Source organism: Amphiprion ocellaris, chromosome 11, assembly GCF_022539595.1.
Source record: "Amphiprion ocellaris isolate individual 3 ecotype Okinawa chromosome 11, ASM2253959v1, whole genome shotgun sequence".
In the NCBI taxonomy this organism is placed as follows: Eukaryota; Metazoa; Chordata; class Actinopteri; family Pomacentridae; genus Amphiprion; species Amphiprion ocellaris.
The window spans coordinates 20,043,366-20,064,324 of record NC_072776.1 but is presented as its reverse complement, the minus strand read 5'-3'; the positions used below and the strand labels follow the sequence as shown (position 1 = coordinate 20,064,324).

General features: G+C 39.3%; 1 protein-coding gene across 2 annotated transcripts in view; it reads right to left on the bottom strand.

Annotated features, from left to right (window-relative positions):
• The window catches only part of spegb (striated muscle enriched protein kinase b), a 38,901-nt gene extending 19,152 nt beyond the window's left edge, over positions 1-19,749 (bottom strand). Inside the window, exons 1-15 of one of the 2 annotated variants that reach the window (XM_023285179.3) lie at positions 18,651-19,749; positions 9,628-9,711; positions 8,540-8,600; positions 6,825-8,371; positions 6,515-6,658; positions 6,231-6,413; positions 5,194-5,360; positions 4,828-4,916; positions 3,249-3,424; positions 2,763-3,023; positions 2,493-2,651; positions 2,035-2,224; positions 1,669-1,898; positions 966-1,085; positions 699-803 (exon numbers count right to left, since the gene is read on the bottom strand). In XM_023285179.3, the coding sequence (XP_023140947.2) occupies positions 699-803; positions 966-1,085; positions 1,669-1,898; positions 2,035-2,224; positions 2,493-2,651; positions 2,763-3,023; positions 3,249-3,424; positions 4,828-4,916; positions 5,194-5,360; positions 6,231-6,413; positions 6,515-6,658; positions 6,825-8,371; positions 8,540-8,600; positions 9,628-9,711; positions 18,651-19,068 (3,934 nt within the window). In that variant the 5' untranslated portion in view covers positions 19,069-19,749. Of the gene's footprint in view, positions 1-698; positions 804-965; positions 1,086-1,668; positions 1,899-2,034; positions 2,225-2,492; positions 2,652-2,762; positions 3,024-3,248; positions 3,425-4,827; positions 4,917-5,193; positions 5,361-6,230; positions 6,414-6,514; positions 6,659-6,824; positions 8,372-8,539; positions 8,601-9,627; positions 9,712-12,808; positions 12,852-18,650 lie in introns of those variants that run through there. The other variant, XM_055014954.1, reaches the window with a different exon arrangement.
• Positions 19,750-20,959: the final 1,210 nt, after the last annotated feature.

The window sequence follows — 20,959 nt, the reverse complement described above, 5'->3', positions numbered from 1 at the left end:
CCTTGCCAGGATACCTTCTCTCCACCACATCACTGTTCTCCAACAACTTCACTGGCTCCCAATCACACACCGCATCATCTATAAAACCATTCTCCTAACCTTCAAGGCCCTCCATAACCTCAGCCCTCCGTACCTCACTGTACTCCTCCACGCCAACACACCCAGCCGGACTCTCAGATCATCTTCCTCCCTCAACCTCACCATCCCTCCTGCCCGTATGACCACCATGGGCTCCAGAGCCTTCAGCCGCTCTGCCCCCTGCCTCTGGAACTCCCGCCCGCCTGATATCCGAAACATTGACACGCTGGACATTTTCAAATCCTGTCTGAAAACCCACCTGTTCAAACAAGCCTACTGCTCTTTCTTTTTCTGTCGTTTTAAAACTGCTAGATTTCCTTCTTTAAAACTTTTTACATCTTTAAGTTTTATATTATTTATTTGAATGTTTTTTAATTCTGTTTACATTGTATGGTGTCCTTGGGTTCTCTGAAAAGCACCTATACATAAAATGCATTATTATTATTATTATTATTATTATTATTATTATTATTATTATTATTATTATTATTATTATTATTATTATCATTATTATTACTATTATTATTACTATTATTATTATTATGAGCTATAAGACCTTTAAATATGATTTACTTGTCTTACGTGAGGAGCAAAATGATCTATTTAATGTTCTCACATACCAATGGAAGGGTCCAGCCTCCTTGGTTTCTTCCAGCTTAAGGTAATGGTTTTACCAGTGATGGACTCTATCACTGGAGTCCCATCAGGAGGATCAGGAAGGATGTCTGAAAACCACAGGAATGGATTTAGCGACATATTTCTCTGATATGGCATTGCCTGAGGCATTGGTACAGAGTACATGGATCTATTATGTATTATTGATCATGATTATGCAATCAAAATGTGTTTTTTCTTAAAGGGCATGTCAGAAAAAGAAAGAAAATCACCTGTAACATAGAGATGAGCGTAGCAGGTCGCCTTGCCTACTTTGTTAGAGATGACACTCTTGTAGACGCCACCGTGAGCATGACACACAGACCGGATGACCAGGCTGTGGACATCACGGACTGCAGAGAGAAGAAGATGGAAGATGCAGTGGGTTTTTGTTCAGCTGCTTCAAACAACCTAGTATTTTGAAAGTGACTTCATGCACGGTAGAAGCAGTGTGATGCAGTAAAAGTTTTGCATAGTCAAACTACCATTCAAAAGTTTGGAGTCACTTAGAAATGTCCTTCTTTTTGAAAGAAAAGCAGTTTTTTTCAATGAAGATAACATTAAATGAATCAAAAATGCAGTGTACACATTGTTAATGTGGGAAATGACTATTCTAGCTGGAAACAGCTGATTTTTAATGAAACATCAACATAGGAGTACAGAGGAACATTTCCAGCAACCATCACTCCTGTGTTCTAATGCTACACTGCGTTAGGTAATCATGTTGAAAGGCTAATTGATGATTAGAAAACCCTTGTGCAATTATGTTAGCACATGAATAAAAGTGTGACTTTTCATGGAACACATGAGATTGTCTGGGTGACCTCAAACTTTTAAACGGTAGTGTATACAAATATGAAAAATTAGAGGAATACATTTTAAATGGTGCATAACAGCAGATATCAGGTGGACATTAATGCATTTTCAAAATCTTACACTGTGTCATCTTTCTGTCCTCTGTGCTTTCAATCCTTTTGCCATTGTGGAACCAGACGATGGTTGGGTAAGGCAAACCTGCCACTTTGCATTTGAGCACAGCCTCCTTTCCCTCGATCACATCCAGGTCATAAAGGGGTTTGATGAAGTCAGGCATGGTGAAACGCTCCACCTCATTCTCTGGGACCTCTGGCTCCTCTGGGATGGATGGCATTTTCTCAAGTTTAGCCCTAATGTTGAGAAAAGACAGAGCCAAAAATAACAACAGACTTTACTACAAGCTAATAATAAAGCCAAGTGGATTCTGGAATCCAAAACGTAGAACAGTTCAGGAAGTACACATGAGCTGAAATAACACACTCTTACATCTGTGAGGAGATGGCTGGCCTTGGCTCTTGTATGTAGAGTTCAGCGGAGCTCTCTGCATCGCCGTGAGGGTTGCGGGCTGTGACAGTGTAGAAACCTTCATCCTCATTGGTCACATGGGAAATGATTAGAGAATGGCGGCCGCCCTCCTGAAGAATACGAATGTCTTCACTTTCTATGAGTGGATGGTCTGAAAAGATAAAGGAGATTATATTCATATGTCAGCTTAATTACAAATTGTGTTATAAATTCTAAAATTAACAACAGAGATGATTACAAAGACATCGAAGGCACTGATATTATGGGTAAAGTTATGTCATAGACCTAAATAACAACAATTTATAAATCCTAAAAACTATTTTAACAGATAATTCAGATGGACAGGTAACTGTAAAAATGTAAAATTCTTTTCACACATCCAATAAAGATCCTGACACCACAATAATGCATGGTCCTACCAAAGTGACTCCAGATGACCTTAGGAGATGGCGTTCCACTGACTTTGCAGTCGAATCGAGCATTGCGCCCTTCAATCACTTCTAAAACATCTAACTTGCGAGTGAAGAGAGGTTCCAAGGAGGGATTGACTTTTAGTTTGCCACATGAAGTCACTTCCTCTGAAAAGTGAAAATGCGATGTCGTTAGCAGAAGAAGAGATAGAAAGGACATTGAACACATTACTTTCATTTGTAATCACAGATATTGTGATAGATGTTCTTGAGACCAACCTTTAGCTGTGCTGAGCTTGCACATGTATGTCCCACTGTCATCTTCATGTACGGAGTTGAGCAGCAGTCGGCACTTTCTTCCATCAAAGTGCATCTTACAGTTGAGCAATGCCGGCTGGATCAGTTTCCCATCTGCAAGCCAGTCTACATCAGTGTCCTTCGGTCCAATGACGTGACACTCAAACAAAACTGTATCACCAGCCTTGGCTGTAATGTCCTTGACCGGGCGGATGACAGCTAAACCTGGCTCAACTGGTGGTGCTGCGGATAAATAAAGGACATTTTCTGAACGGTGCTGTTAAGTGACACCTTAACAGGAGAGCTGTGAGATAATTACAGGTCACAATGAGTGCCTTTAGAATACAGTTACTTGGACAAAACTGACAACAAAATAATTACTGAAAGAGAGTCAAATATGAATTTCTACTTTCATAAAAGTGACAACAATTAAAACCAAATCCATGATACAGAAAAAATCAAACATACCTTTCACCTCCAGCCTTCCTTCACACTGCTTTGTCCCATACTCATTAATGATCCTACAAGTGTAAATCCCAGAGTCTGACCTCACTGCCGACTTGATTGTCATTACAAAAGTGCCGTCTTCGGTCTCACATACAACATGACGTGGGCCTGTTTTTACTGTGACTCTGTCTCTCAGCCTACAAAGAGAAGAAACAAGGGAACTATTGTTGCTCTTTTGAAAGAAAAAAGAGGTAAATCACTCACGCAGTTAGCACCCAGAGCTTTTTAAATGTAATTTATGTAATGAAGGATGGCCAAGTGCACACTTTGTCTACCATCAGCTTTCTTTGGGCTGGTAAGAAAGAGGTAGGTGGTGGAATACATTGTCCAGGATTGTCTTTTCTGCTACTGTCTCTTAGGACTCATGACTAACTCTTATGTCAGAACCTGCCTGAATGATTCAAACTATTATTGTCTGCTATATTAAAGGATAAGGCAATATCCTATATTTGTGTTATTGTCATGATCAAACAAATCCCACAAAACAACAGAGGCAATGAGTCTATTCCTCAGTTCTTTCAAACTTCCCTACCAGGGCTATCACTTTGCATTATGTAACATTATCTGTAATAATTTGTCTTAATCCAGGACTTTAAACAATCAGCCATCATTTTTTGGTCCAAATTCATTTAGACTTTTTTTTTGATAAAGCAATAGTCTCATTCACTACAGAATAAAAATGCTATATTGTTGCATTAATGTAAGTAGAATGGGGAGACCTGAAAAAACACCTCTTATTCTGATGGAGTGTTAATGTATTGCTCTATCAGCATTTTCTGTTGTAAATTGTAGGGGGAAATTGCCAAGTGAAACCAGATACCAAATGGTACTGCTCCTAGAAAATTTGCTGAATGGATTGGATTGTAGTATTAACATATGACACTAGCTCAAACCAATTACATTGCCCGTGCTGATGAAGGAACACATTGTCAGGTTAACAGTGTTCCCCTGTGGTGTGGGTTTAATAGTTTCTCAACAATTAAAATCTATGGCACACAGAAAGAAATTGCATAAGGCTTTGGTCTTTCATGGGGTTTGTTGATAATAAGAAAGCTAGCCTTATCATTTGGAGGCTCGGTGTCTGCTGTTGCAGTTAACAACAGCAATTAATAACTAGTGGCTGGCAGAACATATAAGGAAGTGTTCTGCAAACACTGCAAGACCTGATGGTTGTGAAGGAAAAAAAAGCAATCAGCTCTTCTTTTGGACGGTTTCGGCACTGCATGTGAATTCCTGATTGTTGTAAGAGCTGATTAGTTCAGCCAGATTTGTGTTTCTGGGCACTGAGCAGCTCCATGGTAAATGGAGAAAGCATGTCCTTCTTCTGTCTTCCTATTAAGACTCTTTCTGTTATCCTGAAGATTGCTAGGATCAATAAACGTAATGCTTCCACCTGCTTTAACAAATGATCAAAGCAGCATGCTCAAAAACAAACTATGCAGTCAAGTGAATTTGTTTAAGATGTGTGATTATAGGAAAGCCTTTCCATGTCCCATGCAAGCAATGAGTTTAAGTAGTCTGATGAAGTGAGGGAACCTACCAATAGAGCATGGGTTTGGGTTGTCCACTTATTCGGACAGACATGGTGACTTCCTGTCCTTCAATGACAGCTTGATCACTCATTGTTACCTGTTAAAAATTTAATGCACGTTAGAAGCTGAAAGATGCATTTTACCTGTAAGTTTTATTTGACAGATGTGTTGATGGAATGACCACACAGCAGACAATACATTCATACACTAAAATTAATATTGAGAAAATCAAGGATGACCTATACATACAAATACACATTTCCATGCAGTATTTTGCAACAGTCTAGTCAAAAATGCAGTTAAAGGTCAAGGCTAAACATATTAAAGTCTGAAGGTGAACGTGAATTAGATCAGCAGTAGATTAGCAGTCTCACCAGGAATGCAGGGGGTTTCCTGAATCGTGTATCAATAGTTCGCCTTGGCTCTGGCCCTCCATAATCCATGGCTTCCTCCAGGGGACTGAGATACTCTTCATCAGATGTAATAGGACTGCTAATATCCATCGGCACATCCAGGTTTCCCTTTGGCTCCTGCACAGACTCTGTAAAAGCAAAAAGGTGCCATAATGTTTCCTGTTATTGTTTGATACAATGTAGCTCACAATCAAGTCAATCATTGGTACAAATACAGTACATTTCTTTTTGCCTCTGCAAACTTTTATTTTTATTACTGAGACATAACTCAGCGAGAACACAGGAGTTCAAAGAGCTTGTGTATTACGAAAAACAAAGAACCCCTTAAAATATAATTAGAATCTGAGATGCCAAACGTGAAATCCAAACAATAGTGGATTCACAGTGAGTGGAGCCAGTGAGCCTCAGTGGGCAATTTATAGGTTCAGTTTCGCCTCTGAGTTGCTATGGTAACTATAAGTGAGGTTATTCAGCCGGAATATATGGCACACACATTTTGCTCAGAGAGATAATGACAAGGGAGCAGGAGAGAAATCATCTGAAACACAATGCCCGTGTGGGAAGAGACAACAATATGTTTCTTTTTACGATGTAGAAAAGAGGCTTTTCAAATCAATAGCGCAAAGTGAAAATTATTGTTAAGTACATTGACCTGTTTTTGGATGGACTATTTTTAAATTAATTTAGAGGGGGAAAAAAATGCATGTTCTGTTTCATTCTGAGAGACTACAACTACTTTTAATAACTGACTTTATCCAAGTGAAATGGGCAGACTGATATTACAGTGTCAATAATATTAAAATTACAAACACAACATTCCTTCATGTTGATTTCTGTAATACCTGTACATACATAAATTTTTACTGACCAAGCAAATAATAGGATCACCTATTATCATCATATATCATCATATAAGATTGAAAAAAAGTGAATCATCAAAACACAGTACCATATATATCTAATTATGTGTGATCTGATGTGTCTAAAGTCAAACTTACCTGCTTTAACGATAAGCATGGCACAGCTGGAGGCTTTGCCCACCTGATTAACAGCAGTTACACAGTATTTTCCACCATCACTTATTTTCGCTGATTTGATGAGCAGAGTATGTCGTTCACCTTCCACTTTGACTGCATAATTTGCAAATCCAGTGATTTCAGTGTTGTCTTTACTCCAAGTAACTTGAACAGAGAAGACAGAAAAATTAATTCCCTTGCCAATCTTTTGATTGGATGCTACCTTTAACGGTTTTGCTTTTGAAATACAAAGTACAACATGTTACCTTCAGGAATAGGGGTTCCAGCAATTATACTCTTTAGTAGCACATCTGCACCAGCAGATGCTACAGTGTCCTGGAGGGGAAACTCAAACACAGGAGCCTCCATTGGGTCTTCTCCAGCAGACACATAAGAATCATCTGAAGAATCTGCACATTATGACAAAAAAACAAGCCTGAAGTCATTTTCCCCTGCCCACATTAGAGGATAAGACACTCTGGTAAAGAATACAGTTTGATTAAACATGAAAAGCAAACAGAGTGGAGCGTCACACTGACACAGAAAGCTTAAGGAAAAAGGCACAATGAGTCTAACCTAACTCTGGAGACAAGGGTCGAGGGCGCCGGTTCTTCCCTTTGGGCTTCTGCTGTTGTCCCTCTTTGGCACGTGTACTCTTCTGATGAGGCTCACTTGTTTTTGCAGGGACATCCTCTTCCATTTTTTCATCTTCAACAACAATTGCAGGGACTTGTATTTTCGAGGCTGCTTTAGAAAGCTCCACTTCCATGATGTTCTCTGTTGGAGTAACTGGTGTTCTTGGGGGTTTTGCAGGTGGTTGAGGAGAAAGATCTTGCACAATGATAGCCCTTTTCTTTACCAGTGGACTTTCGGGTCTGTTTTCAATTTTTCTTAATACTACTTCTATTGGCGTCTTTCTGCCTGAAGTCTCATCCTTTTGTGATGTTTGCACAAGAGAGTCTTGGATGTGTGGGGATTCTTGCATCCGAGATACTCTTTGTACAAGTGGACTTGGTGGCCTTCGTTCAACCTTACGTAATGTCATCTCCGCAACATTTCTGCTTGGCGAATCTTCCCTTTGTTGATGATAAAATGCTGGTGATGATGATCTCTGAATGATTTCTGTAACTGGACTAACTCTATTTAATTCTCTTACTGAGCGTTGTCCAGGTAAGTCAGATAACTGCATTGACTCTGGGGTGCCTGCAACCTCTCCAAATCTACTAACCGTTACAGTTGTTGAACCAGCTGTCTTTTGGGGTGGGGATTTATGCTGTTCTTGCTGTGTTTGTTGTTGTTGCTGCATTGGTTGCTGACTTAATTCCTTTTCTCTCTGTTCCTTTGCCCACTGGACACGTTCTCTTTCTTGGAGCTTTTGTAGGACTTGTGGGGGAATAGGTTCAATTTTCCTGAAAGGCTGGCGTTGCTTGCTCTTTAGGGTGAGCTGTTCAGTTGAAAACGATTTCTTCAGATGAGGTTTTCCGACAAGTTTCTTAATGCGCTGGAGCTCCTCAGTGAATTTATTCTCGATGTCTTGAACTTTTTGGGAGTAGCGAGGTTTGTCCTCCAATGAGGCAGCTCTCTGTCTAAACATAGATCTCCGTTCAGCAGCATCCTCTTTCAGAGCCTCTCGAAGATCTTCCCTTGAACTTTCTCTCGAGATTCCCAACCGGCTTCCTCCATCATCTGAATCTACAGATCCAGCACGATTGAACCCTGCCCAGGATCTTCCTGAAATGGAACCTTCTGGAATATCGAGACTTCGTCTCCTCTCCTCTAAGCCACGGACTTTCTCAAAAACCTTTGAGCTTGCCCTTGTAAGCTTTGGTGAGGGTCTAAGAGTAAATTCTTTCCGGGAGTACTCACTTAGTGGAGTCTGTGGTCGGGAGTCCTGAGTGTTACTTTGGGACACAGATTTTGGCTGCTTAACCTTTTCTTCAAATTCCCCAGGCACTGTGTCTTGATATTCAGTTGGCACAACAATTTTCTTCCGCAAGCTGAGAGGAGTTGTTGAACCAGAACGACTTGGCATTGGAGAGGTGGAGGTACGTTTGACCAGTCTTGGGGACGGAGGTGGGAGGACTTGTGGGGGAGATTCTCTTGAAAAATCCTCTGATTGGCGTCTGTAATAGAAGATTTAAAGCAAATTCTATTGGAGTCAGTAGGCGGTTAGTAATTCACAACTTGCTGACAACTGTAGTTTAGTATAAAATTTGAGTCCACTGATATAGTAAAAACACCAATGTCTTTATTTATAAAGTGCTAGGATTATTTGCATGTTTCTTGCTTGCCTGTTAGAGTGATCCTCACGTCCATGTGTGCTATTGTCATCCTCTGCACCTTTGTCCATCACTGTTTCATGTAAAAGAAGAGATAAATAGATGAATCATGAAGGTACAGAATCGGGTATTGTCTGAGGACAGTGACAATCGCAGGAGTAATTGTAAAGGTGTTGCTCATAGTGATCGCAGACGCTCTCAATTCAACAGCACATTGCTCTCATGAAACCTTTACTGACTGCAGGAGGAGACTAGAAACTGACTGGTAAGCACTGTGGAGAAATAAGATCTAAAGAACCAATTATTTCCTTAGGAGTTGGCTGGACATAAAATTAGAGCTACAAAGATGGTGCAAATTGAACCTGTTACAATGCAATGTACTGCTTGGAAACCTTGAGCCCTGATATTCATGTGAATATCTGACATGTACCACCCACCTAAACATTGCAGGTCAAACAACCCCAAAAAAACCCCATGGCAACATCAGTCCTTGATGTCAGTTGCCACCCTAAGCAGGACAATGCATCCCAACACATGCAAAAACTGCTCAGAAGTGGCCCAGGGAACGTGACAGAGCTAAGGTGTTCACCTGGGTTCCTCCCCAGATCCAAATCTTATTGAGCATCTGTGGGATATGCCAGGATAAGCCTGATCTAGGTAGGACCCACTCTGCAACCCACAGGACCCACAGAATTCAGTGCCACCATCCCGGTGCAACAGGACATCCCCAGAGGTCCTGTGTCCATGCCCCACTGGATCAGAAGAGTTTTAGCAGCATAAAGGGAACCAACACAATATTAGGCAGGTGGTCATAATGTTATGCCCGATTGGTGTAAGCTTATCAAATAAAAGCTTTCCGTTCTTTGTGTCTCCTGGATGCTTATGCTAGTTGTTCCCATGCCCCGCAAAATGTCAACAACAAAAATCAAACAATGTAGCTTAAAGTGCAAAAGAGCAGTACACTTTATATTTCAAATTAGGTTCTATAAATGTTACAATACTGTGTTGATAATGGGAGTCTAAACTGTGAAGCTGCCTTTAAAGGCATTCATTTCAAAATTTCCACAGGAAAATGCACAAGCTAGAAACACGCTGGATACCTGTATGCACAGCCTGGTCCTCAACATCCCCGCTATCTTTGGTCTCAGATTGGTCTCCCCCTTCATCTTCTGTTGTTTCGGAATCTGAAAATGTACAAACAATTGGACACTAATTGTCACTGAATTCCATTTTAACTGCATAAATTCTGAAGAGCAGTATTTGTTGAGAAAAACCAAACAAGTTAATATGCTACTTGGAAGAAGTGCAGAGACAGTCAGGGAGTGCATAAAACCATTGACTCAATGAAACATTCTGTCATATTTGATCATTTAGCACTAATGGAAAATGGTGTTTCCATAGTGGCAGCAGAAGATGCAAAGAGAGCACACTGTTACTATAGGAACCAGTGGATCTTATTTAGTTGACACTTTGATGACGTTTGGTGAAAGACAACTGATGATTCCAGCACATGTTGGAGAAGACATATTTTAATTGCATCACTGAAAAAAAACTATATTTCTGACATTGCTGTAACTCTAAAACCCTGCTCAGAAGCATCATGGCAGTAATCCGCCACTAGCTGGTCATATATGTGTAATATACACTGCAGGTATAACAGGTAAGCTATTCTGAAACAGTGTATCTCCACGATTAAATAAACTTTCTTCAAGCTGAAGTTTAGATTTCCATTCCATTTTTGTTCGATTCTATATTATTAGATGAAAGTGAGCAAGGTAATACATAAGCAAAATAAATGTGTCAGTCTTTTTTCTCAGAAATTCAGCATTGTTTTATTTTATCCTTTTAATCCTAAAAATTTGTTCCAGCTGACAGCTATGAGTATTCTTCTCAGAATGAGAGAATATTCAGTCATCGGTACAACTCAAAATAGAAAGCACTATTGAGTCATTGGCTTCCCAGCAGCTCTCATGAGGTGTTTGCTTCACAGTAGGTGGAATTGCTTATAAAAACAGAGTCTATCTGTTGTTCCCTTGCAGTAAAAGAACACAATAGGCTAATGTTACTTCTACGGAATGTGATAGAGAAAAGCTAAAAAAGCTTCTATGAAACATTGTGAAAAAAAAATCCATAGTATATTACACAGGCAGGTTGTTTATCTGATCACTGGTGACTTTTTTGTCTTGAAGTGATTTATATATTTTCAGTGTGGAAAGCCCATTATCTTCATTACAACTATTAAATCTACATTCAGTTACACTGCAAAATTACATTGCAGTCATGCAATATTTATATCAAATAAATGCCTTTAAGATTTCAAAGTAAAACTCCTTTGGATATTTGTAATGAAACCTTTTAAAAAAAAAAAAAAAAAATCTAGATTAGCGTACAGATATCTAATAAAGTTGTTTGCAATTATGATGCAAATATTTTGCTAATGCACCCTAAACAAGACCGTGAGTCTATTTCACACAGTATAAGACATTCTACATAGCATTTAAAGCTGTTTCCCCAAAGCATATACATTCATTAGCAGTTTTCATCCCAGATTCAAATATTCAAGGGGCATCCACATACCAAGCTGACACAAATGTACATTTTACCTATTAAATGAAATACACTGTTTGCCCTCCAGAAATAACAAATGGAAGCATTTTCATCATTCAAGACTTTTGTCATCATGGTTACAATAATAACCATAATTATATTAGTGAATGATTATGGTCTTGCCTTAAAAAACTATAAAGACAGTCAATAAATTTTGTACAGGCGTTTACAGTTGTCATGAGATTTATCCTACTGACTTTGATGCAGTATGACTACAACTGATGACAGAAGTATTAAATAATACATTTGTGCAAATAATTCTGTATTTTAGATTGCATAACTAGTACAAACCATACTATATACAACTAACATGTAGTTGACCACTAGTAGTGCAATGGAGCAATGTTTTTATTAACAGATTCCTGTCTGCTTGTCCATACAGTTGATGGTGATAATCCACTAAGAAATCCAGGAACGCAACAGGCAAGGAGTCAAAGAAGACAAGAACCTATCAATCATGAATACACATTTAAAATAATGTTTGTTTGTTTTTAGGTCTAATCGATACACAGAGTGAATTTTGATGAAATTTGATTAGTTGCCGGTGATTAGAATACATTCTATCAGACAACCCTGGTAGAACATTCGATTATGATCACCTTCTTGAGATGAAGGGTTTGGGTTTTTCAAGCCTGCCTTAAAGGACTCCTTCCCAAAGAAGATGCAGCTAGACATCACACAGCTTAATTAGTCTGTCAAGGCTGTGATGGCAGTGATACATGGTAAGAGACTGCATTGGGTATTACTGTAAATAACCCACTACAGTCCCAGGACAGTGTGGTTCTTCAGCCTGTGACTGTGACTCTGTAACCCTGCAGAAAACCACAAAGCTCAAGTTACTGCTTCCAAAAAGAGATGTATTTTGGTGAGTACAACCTCACAGTGTCAGTGTGAAATCTTTAAGAGGAGAAGGAAATAAATCTTGTCTGAAATATTCATTCAAGATTCTGATTAAAATTTCATCAAGTATTTACACACACATGAGCACGCACACACACACACACACACACACACACACACACACACACACACACACACACACACACACACACACACACACACACACACACACACACACACACACACACACACACACACACACACATATATTATATACTGTTCAAAATACTATACTATACTATGCTATACTACAGTAACAATAATAATCAGGTTAAATACAGTGTTCAAGATACCTTTGGACACTGTATTTGACAATAAAGAAGACCATAAGTGTGATAAGAGAATGAAGAACGTTCTCCTCTAACATCACAGTGCTGTTGTTAATTATTTTTGTGAAACTTGAAAAGTTTTCTGTGATTCTCTGAAGTTACTTTAAAGCTTAGTAGGTGCTTTGAGACTAGTGATTTTTTTTTGTATCAGAATTTTAAGGCTACTTTCTCATGACCAAAACGATTATATTGCACAGCAATACTGGTCCTTTCAATGAAGAGTGTGCAGAGTAGCTTTAGCTCCCTTAAGCACTGCCACTGCATCTGACACTGTCAGCTGAGAAAACACTGTGTGGCCGGTTGTTCAGCTGTAACGTTAATAAAATACTTCTGTCAATATTTCAAATGGAATATTTTACAGGGTTTTATGCTCCATATGCAGCAAATGGTTCAACCAGAGCAGAATGAAAATAAAGAGATAAAGATAAATTGAGATAGCACTTGCCTGATTCTTTCTTTGGTCTGAATTTTTTTCATGGCCACTGTTGGTATGTCCTCGACAGGTATTTTTTGTCTTGGCTTACATTCAGCAGCAGGGTATTCCCCGAGATACACTGGGGGTTCCGAGCCATTACTACGCGCCTAAATAAGGAGATTTTCTATGAAGATATCAGCAATGTGGATGTAAAAGCTTCAACTTGTTATATACTCTCACTCTGCTTACATACAGGTAAAAGCTTCTCAATCAAACGCAAAGAAAAAATGAAAAGAAGGCACTTTGGTCCGTTATATAACAAGTCAGAGTCTCAGCAGCTCTTCTGAGAGAATCCGTTGCTGAAAAGCATAAAGCATAGACCTCCATCCGCAGGTGGAAATGTCTGTTGAATGCATATCATCCACTCTGAGGAAGCCCCCCTGTCCACACAATAGCCAGCGACAGTGTGAGCATCTTCCCCCGCTGTGTTCCACCCCACAGGCAGTGCACACCGATAGGCAGAAAAACCAGTGGGAGTGATCCAGCCCTCTTGAGATCAGTGTTCTACAGCATTGGTTGACATTTTTCATTTTTCCCTTCCTCCCCATGTGTCCGTGTCTTATTCTTCAACTGGTGTAATGAGCCGATGTTGTGTTGTTGGCAGAGAGGGAGAGAATCGCTGCAACAGCTAAAGGGACCTCCTCACTCCTCTGCATTGCTGGAACACTGCTAGCTCACACAAAATGTGTTACTGGCTGCTCAGACCGAGTACGTAAGCTGTATTCACTGCTGTGCTACTAAAATATGATGGAAGTTTTGTAATATTCTACGTGATCATTTCAGTAGCTGCTAATGCTTGATTTATTTGGTGCAGTAATTGTAGAATATTCTCTGAATGTTACTACATGCTGCATTTTGAATAGCTCAGTATGTAAGATCTTCTTTTTTCCCCCATTTCACCAAGAGCATAAATCAGTACACAGAAACAGCGACACTTAAAAAGGACATCTCACTTCACAAAGAATCACACTGTGCTCAGAAAAAGACAACCCTGCCAGAATGTTGTGAAAATTGACATTGTTAAATAAACCTATGCTAAAGAAAACACTATAGGTTACAGGTGGAGTAACAATTTATCTATCCAATGGTTGTAGCTACAAAAACAAAGAAATGATTGTAATCATTTCCATAAATGCAGATGCCTACGGGCTTAATTACATGGTCTGTTGATTATGTAATGTCAGGTCGTGGAGAGTGCCTTTTTGTTTCCTTGGCAGCTGCACCTCATGTGGACATTTTTTTTAAATATACTGAATGACTTCAACGTTCATGATGACATGAAAATTTCCTGTTAGTCACAGCATGCTTTGGCAAAAGCTATGTATTGGAATAATAGTCCATACTACATGAAGTGCATGTTCTTATTGTAACTGTATAAAATATGAGACTGCCTGAGTAATGTATGTACATCTGTGTGATATTTCACAGCCTGTTATTTTCTACCCTGCTGGTGACAAAACAATGAATGCAGAGGCTGCCAGTATATAGAGCTTTTCTTCTAAGGTGTCGTATGGTAATGGCCTTGAATGATTTATTCATGCTACAGCACTATGAATAAGGATTAATCAAAAATTCTTATTAACAACAGATAAAATGAAAATGTGAAAGGGGTTCCTGAGCCCACAGGGATTTATCCAGCTCTAAAGTCCCTGTCATCTTTACGGAGATGTTCAGCCTCCTTCAGCGCTTTGGTTTTAGTTTTGTTTGGATTTCATGGCTTGCACATTTCTTTCAGATAAAAATGATTTCTGTCTGTAAAAAGCGGACAGTAGTTAATTTCATGGAACTGCAGCAAAATCAGCTTTGTCTTTGATGAATGATATGTTCATTAAAGCCTTGCTTGAATTTACCTGTGTCTGTCAAAGTCCAGGAAATTAAAACCACAACACAGATGGAGGAATCTAGCAACATCGCTTGCATGCTTAGTTTGTGTAACGCAAACAAGTATGAGGAAGTCCTGTTGTGGTTAAGTTTCAGTTGCGTGAAAAAAAGTCATCTTGTAAGACTATTTTTCAATATGCTTTAAAGCATTTTTTAAGGAACAATATGGATCACATACAACCAACCCCCTAGAGAGGTGGTTATAAACAAAAGACAATCACCATTATCGCCATTGTTAAGTTAAGCATTTATCAAACACAATACTGATGTATGAGTTACTTTTCAACCCACACTTTAGAAGATGGCTACTGGTCTCTATGAGGTTCAATAACTCAAGTCCTGGGACAGATTTCAGTATTTCAACCACATTTACTCAAAGCCATGCTCTTCTCTATTTTTTATGAGCAGTTATTCCTTTACTATTATGTTTATAAAAAATATGACCATCGAAACAATAAACCTCTAATACAGCAAAAAAAAAAAAAAACTGCTTAGAGTGACTGTAATTCCAAAAAAACCTTCAGGATTTCCTGTCTGGTTTAAAAAAAAAAAAAAAAAAAAAAAACATGATTTGTTGATCTGCTTATTGAAGCAACATGGCGGTGTAGGGGATTTCCACAGAGTAACTGTGGCCCCACCTGTTCACTCACATTCACAGTTCAGGAGGAAGACAACACGTTGAGGAAACTATCCAAACACACTGGAAAGGGGCCACAGTCACGCTCAGTGGCAACATCTAAAGTTCCCAGAAATAAGCCTTGCCAAGCAGTATAATTACTCTGCCCCCTTTAGACAGGCTTTATAATTTGCTTCATGAAATCACTATCAGTCCGTTTCTGAGCTGAATCACCAAAACCCTGCAGTTTCTTCCTGTGCAGCTTTTCAGCATCTCGAAGATTATTTTAGATTTGTAGCCTGCAGTGTGCTGTTTGGCTCAGTCTCACGGTGCTCTTCTGGAAACACAGCTCAAAACGTTAATGTTCTGAATCTGCTGAATTTGTCAAAAGACAGCTGTTTGCTAACAAGTTTGCCACATCACCTCAAAGGGTAATAATTAGTCAGCATCGTGTTTATAGCTTGAGTGTGCGGTCCAAAAATGGGCAAAAAATCTCATTAATGCAGGTTGCAAGCTGATCATGTCAAATGAATACATACATAGATCAATTAGTCATTTAGTGACAAACCTACAAAGAATCATAACCTGACTCTACAGTGTCTTAGCATCTTCCAGCTTATTGTTTGATTCTATACCTGAAACTTACAATATAGAAAGCTCTGATAAACTGACTGTAAACCACCTCACCAGCTTCAAATGACAGCATTTAACAGCTAAGAGTTTAATGTTTTTTATAGGATGTGGTAGTAACTAAGTTAAAAAAGAGAGTGAATGTTGGTCTTATATTCATCAAGTGGTCAAAAACACATCTACAAATGAATGTTACTGTGGTTCAGTATAAACATGCAACTAATAACGGATATGATCAATCACTATTAGATTTCAAAAGAGAGCTGAGACATGACTGCACAAATAATATGGATTTGGAAAGACGCAGGGCATCATACAACATGTAGCAGACATTTTATGCTTGTGTCTTCAGATGATGTGGATTCAAGTTGGGCCCTTTCTCTGATCGGTGAAGGCGGGGGAAGTCATACAGGGCTGGGCTAAAATTAGCAGTGATGTCTTCCTGTGTAACAGGAGAGATGCTGGCCTGCTAACATCACAAAAATCTAAGGCCTGGCACATTCCACTGTATAAATAACTAGGGAGAGTTGTTGGACAAGGGGGGCGGGACAGAGAGACATTTTCAAAGACGGAGAGAGAGAGAGAGAGAAAGGGTTCGGGCAGTCTCATTGAGTGATGTGACAGCTGTAGACTACGCACATGGCAAAGCAGCAGAGAGCTGAATCAAACTGAAGGTTAAAATGGTGCGTCAAAGGGAAACTTCCCAACATAAAGCACCGAGTAGCAATGGACTAGTACAATCCTCACAAACTATAAATGTTAACAAAGCTCTTGTCCAGCTGCAAGTTGGAAATCTGATTACTTACAACTGTGTTGCCTGCTTACATGAAACCACTTTTTTTTGGGTAATATTATTGCTGCAAACATTAATATACGGTATCACGCAGGTATAAATAAAAAGCACTTGAAATGCACTTCTCCGTTGTAGTGTATTTCTAAATATGGCAGCCGCCCTGATCCGACGTATGCTATACTTAAGTGAAGTGTTGACACAATTATAGAACTCTAAAAATTTAAAGCAACATATTCATCCTGTCAACAACATCTATGCTAATAACTCAAAGCAGAGAAAGCAAATAACAGCAGACTTACTGTATTTGTAGGTTTCCATATTTCATTGGTATTTGTCATTTACATTCATAACAAAAGCATTGAAAATTTAGAGGAAAGGCTCGATCATTTTTTGACAGTCATACTTAAATTTTGACTCAAGCACACATTGTTACTAGTTTTCCTGAAATTAGGTGGGGAGGTTCTGTCATATACTCAATGGATTGTCTCCTGTGTGGACTCTAATCAATGATCAGAAATGTAACACACTGTGGTTTCTTGCTGCCTACACTAGAAGGGATGCTTACCATCATGTCATCCAGGCTGCAGACATCACAACTCCTAGTCCCAAATTTTTGTCCTAGGCTTGCAAAAAGCATCTTATTGCTTGACATCAGAAGGGATTGTTATGTAGACACACAGTCTTTTTTCCCCCACAAAATCAGAGAAAGCTTTCATTTTCCAAAATTCCCCTTATGTTTAACTGATCGAACAGTATTCTGCAGTGATGAGTTTTGACATCTCTGTGCATGTCACATATATTCTATGAGCAGGAAAAGGCACTTCAAAATTGAAGAGCGCTTCCACTATACGCTGAGCACTGCAGAATAACGACAAAGTGCTTGAGCTGATATATGAAGGGCATATTTGAGGAGCTGGTAATGTCCTTTTTCAAAGCAGCTGAGGTGGTCAAACTACTCAGGTGAGCTGAATTTAGATCAGTGCCGAAGATGATAAGAAGCATAGAAAGAGGTTTTGTTGATCAGAATGCATGCTGCATTGGCCTTCTGAGCATCCTTGGTTGGACATTGAGGAATCTGACCGCACACACACTCAGGGACTCACTTCGGCTGTATCTGTCAAAAGCAGTATCTGTTTAAACAATGATTTATTTCAGTATGTATGGTGAAAATCTGATATATTCTAATCTCAAACAGCTACACATCTCATAGGGAAAATATTTTGTATCTAACTGTAGAAAACGTATGAGAAATGTAGAAAAGCAATGTGACATCCTGTGTTTGCTGAGTTTCATGTATATATAGACTGCATTTGTAAACTGTACATATATATAAATTGAATATCTGATTGTGTTTTTTCAAGACTATATTTTAAGTGTTGTGCTTCTTGTATTTTTCTTAATTTGGGCCCAATGTGATAAATAAAATGAAATATTTAGATGAAGTCAATCATGACATGTACAGACATACTTGAAGAAGAGTTCAGAGTTAACTCACACAAATCTTTTATAACAATCATATGATAATAATGCAGATATTAATTGGATATTGCCATTTTATATATCAGTAAAAGGAATCGGACATTAGACAAACCTACATTAGGTCGTCACCATGGGGGTCGGGCCTTCTGGATGACAATTGCATGCTGGGTAGTTTTCTTAGAAATGAAATGAAATAGATCTCTAGTGACTATGATAACAACCAGCTTGGCACTGGCATTGCAATTAAAGGCTACTTAGTTCAAAAAACACAAAAGTTAATGAATTAATTGTTGCTCTTACTATTTGACTGACACATGAAGTCCTGCAAACTCAATCTAGAAACAGCTAAATTCTTTCTATTAGACAACCAGCCTAAACACAAGTGAAACTTTGAGTGTATTTGCTGATATTACCTTCACCCAGATCCAAGACAGCCAGCACAGCACTGCTCCGAGCCTCTCCCAGGTGATTATTGGCAATGCAGGTGTAGAGACCAGCATCACTGGGTTTGCAATCCCTAATCCATAGCCCTCCATACTCTTGGTTCTCCATGTTGAGGAGGTCATCATTGTGGTACCAGTACAGAGAGGGCTGGGGGTCCCCAACCACAGTCACCTTGAGACGGATATCACAGCCTGTCCCCACCGCGGCGTTCCTCATTTTGCGTACAAAAACAGGTGGAGTTGGGGTGGGATAGCCAGGTCCTCGCGGTTCTGGAACAACTTGCTCTGGGCTCGCTTTGGACCGTTTTGGGGGTATGATGGGACTCGGTGGGGCCCCTGCTTCATCTGCCCCCTTTTTCAGGGTCATTTGCACCTCAGCTTTTCTCATGGTTCAACCGACTTGTTAGACCCTCTAATAGATTCTACAATTGTCCACCTGAACTAGGTGACTATAACACTAGCTGGGCCCTCTTGTAGTGATCTAAATCTAAAACCAGTCAGGGCATTAGTCTATGAGTAAGCTTTACATATAAATTGCAATCAATATGGCTGTCACATTTTTAACATAAAATTATCTATGAGCTCCTATTGCTTGTAAAATCCTTTTTTTTGAAACATATCTACAATGATTAATTCTCCTCCAATTGCTGTTGTCTGACCTCAGCTGTTGTCCAAAGAAGAAAAAGAAATTGTTGATCACCAGGTAATTAAGCAGATAGAGATAGCTGCTACTCTTCTGCCCCGACGTATTTTTAGGGCAAGACCCACTGGATCATGTTGCATTAACAGCTCCCTCGCCTTGTCTCTTGGAAGTGACGGCCCTGCGTCTCCCCCGCGTTTTCCTGATGTTCTGTGACTTTTCAGTCTTTTGTAACCTTTTCCCAGGAGAGTGTAACTTCTTCGTAAAACATGGTGTGCAGGGTGTCGACGGGTTTCCTCTTTTTTCCTGGTGGCCTTGAGATTTGTTCTCGCTTGGCTTCTGGTGAATGCATGCATCAAGTCCTGTCCAGCAAGTTGCACAGTTCCCCCCCCTCCTAGTCCCCTGAGCTAAACCACCCCACTCATGATCTCCCCCTACCTCTGCCAGTCAGTCTGACGGGGGAAATGACAGTCACAGCCCAGCAAGCCGTACAATGACAGCTGCATGGTGATCCTTCTGCCCAGTCACTGCTACGCTCCCGCCCTCTTGTCATTTTTAGCCAACCTGAGGTCAGTAGAACATGTGAGAGGGTGCAACACTTGGCACATAAGGAGGGGGGTGGTCGGTACAGACCAATATTTAATTTGTAGGTCACATGTAGAAGCTGACGTTGGTCTGTCAGTTCAGTCGGTGGTCAAATATCATGAGAAAGGAAATATTATCACTGCATTATCAGTGTGAAGTAGTAGCTGCAGCTTTATAACAAATAATCAAGTATCCATTACAATTTACTGGCAAAGCTGAGGTGGTATCACAGATGGCGCCGTAAAACAAGTGCATACATAATACATTTTCAAAATTTGCAGCGTTTAACAAACCAAAAAGATCTTACTAGCTTAGTCACAACAACATAAACTCTAATGTTAATTTTAGCTTGGCTAAGTAAGTGTTACAATGCTTGTAACTACTGCTACAATATAACAACAAACACACATTACAAATGAGGAGTCTAATAATCATAATTATGTTGAGAAAAATATGTCTCAAAACTTAATTTTAACATACTACTATAACAAACTTTGTTTTTTCAGCAGTTTTCTTAGAACACATACATAAACTGCTAGCATACTGTGGATTAAGCTACTTTTTAAACTGATACCGAGGACTAAATCCAGTAGTTCAGTGTTGCAGAATAAGACTAGTAAAAATTTAAAACACATAAAAAGCAAAAAAGAATTTAAAATGAATTATCTTACTCACCAAACCACCAGCCACAAGCAGATAACTAGAGGAGAAATATAAACAAAACAACTTAAGAACAATTGCTAACTCCTACTGCTAGCACGCTACCTCACATTTGCTAGCTGTAACAATACAACTCTTAACAAGAAGTGCCTGATAGTAGGTGCTTAATACAAATAACTTCAACCTACAATGCCTGAATTAAACTTTTAAATGTTTAAAAAATTAGACTTACCTGATTAAGAAAACCAGGTAACTTCGCACTAATGCCTTACCTATCAAAGCACTGTCACAAGCACATTCACGGACCAACAACTAGCAGAAAACCCGTCAGACAACGTTAGCTAGCTTGTAAATGCCAGTTCAGCAGGACTGAAAATTCATTTTTGTAGTTCAT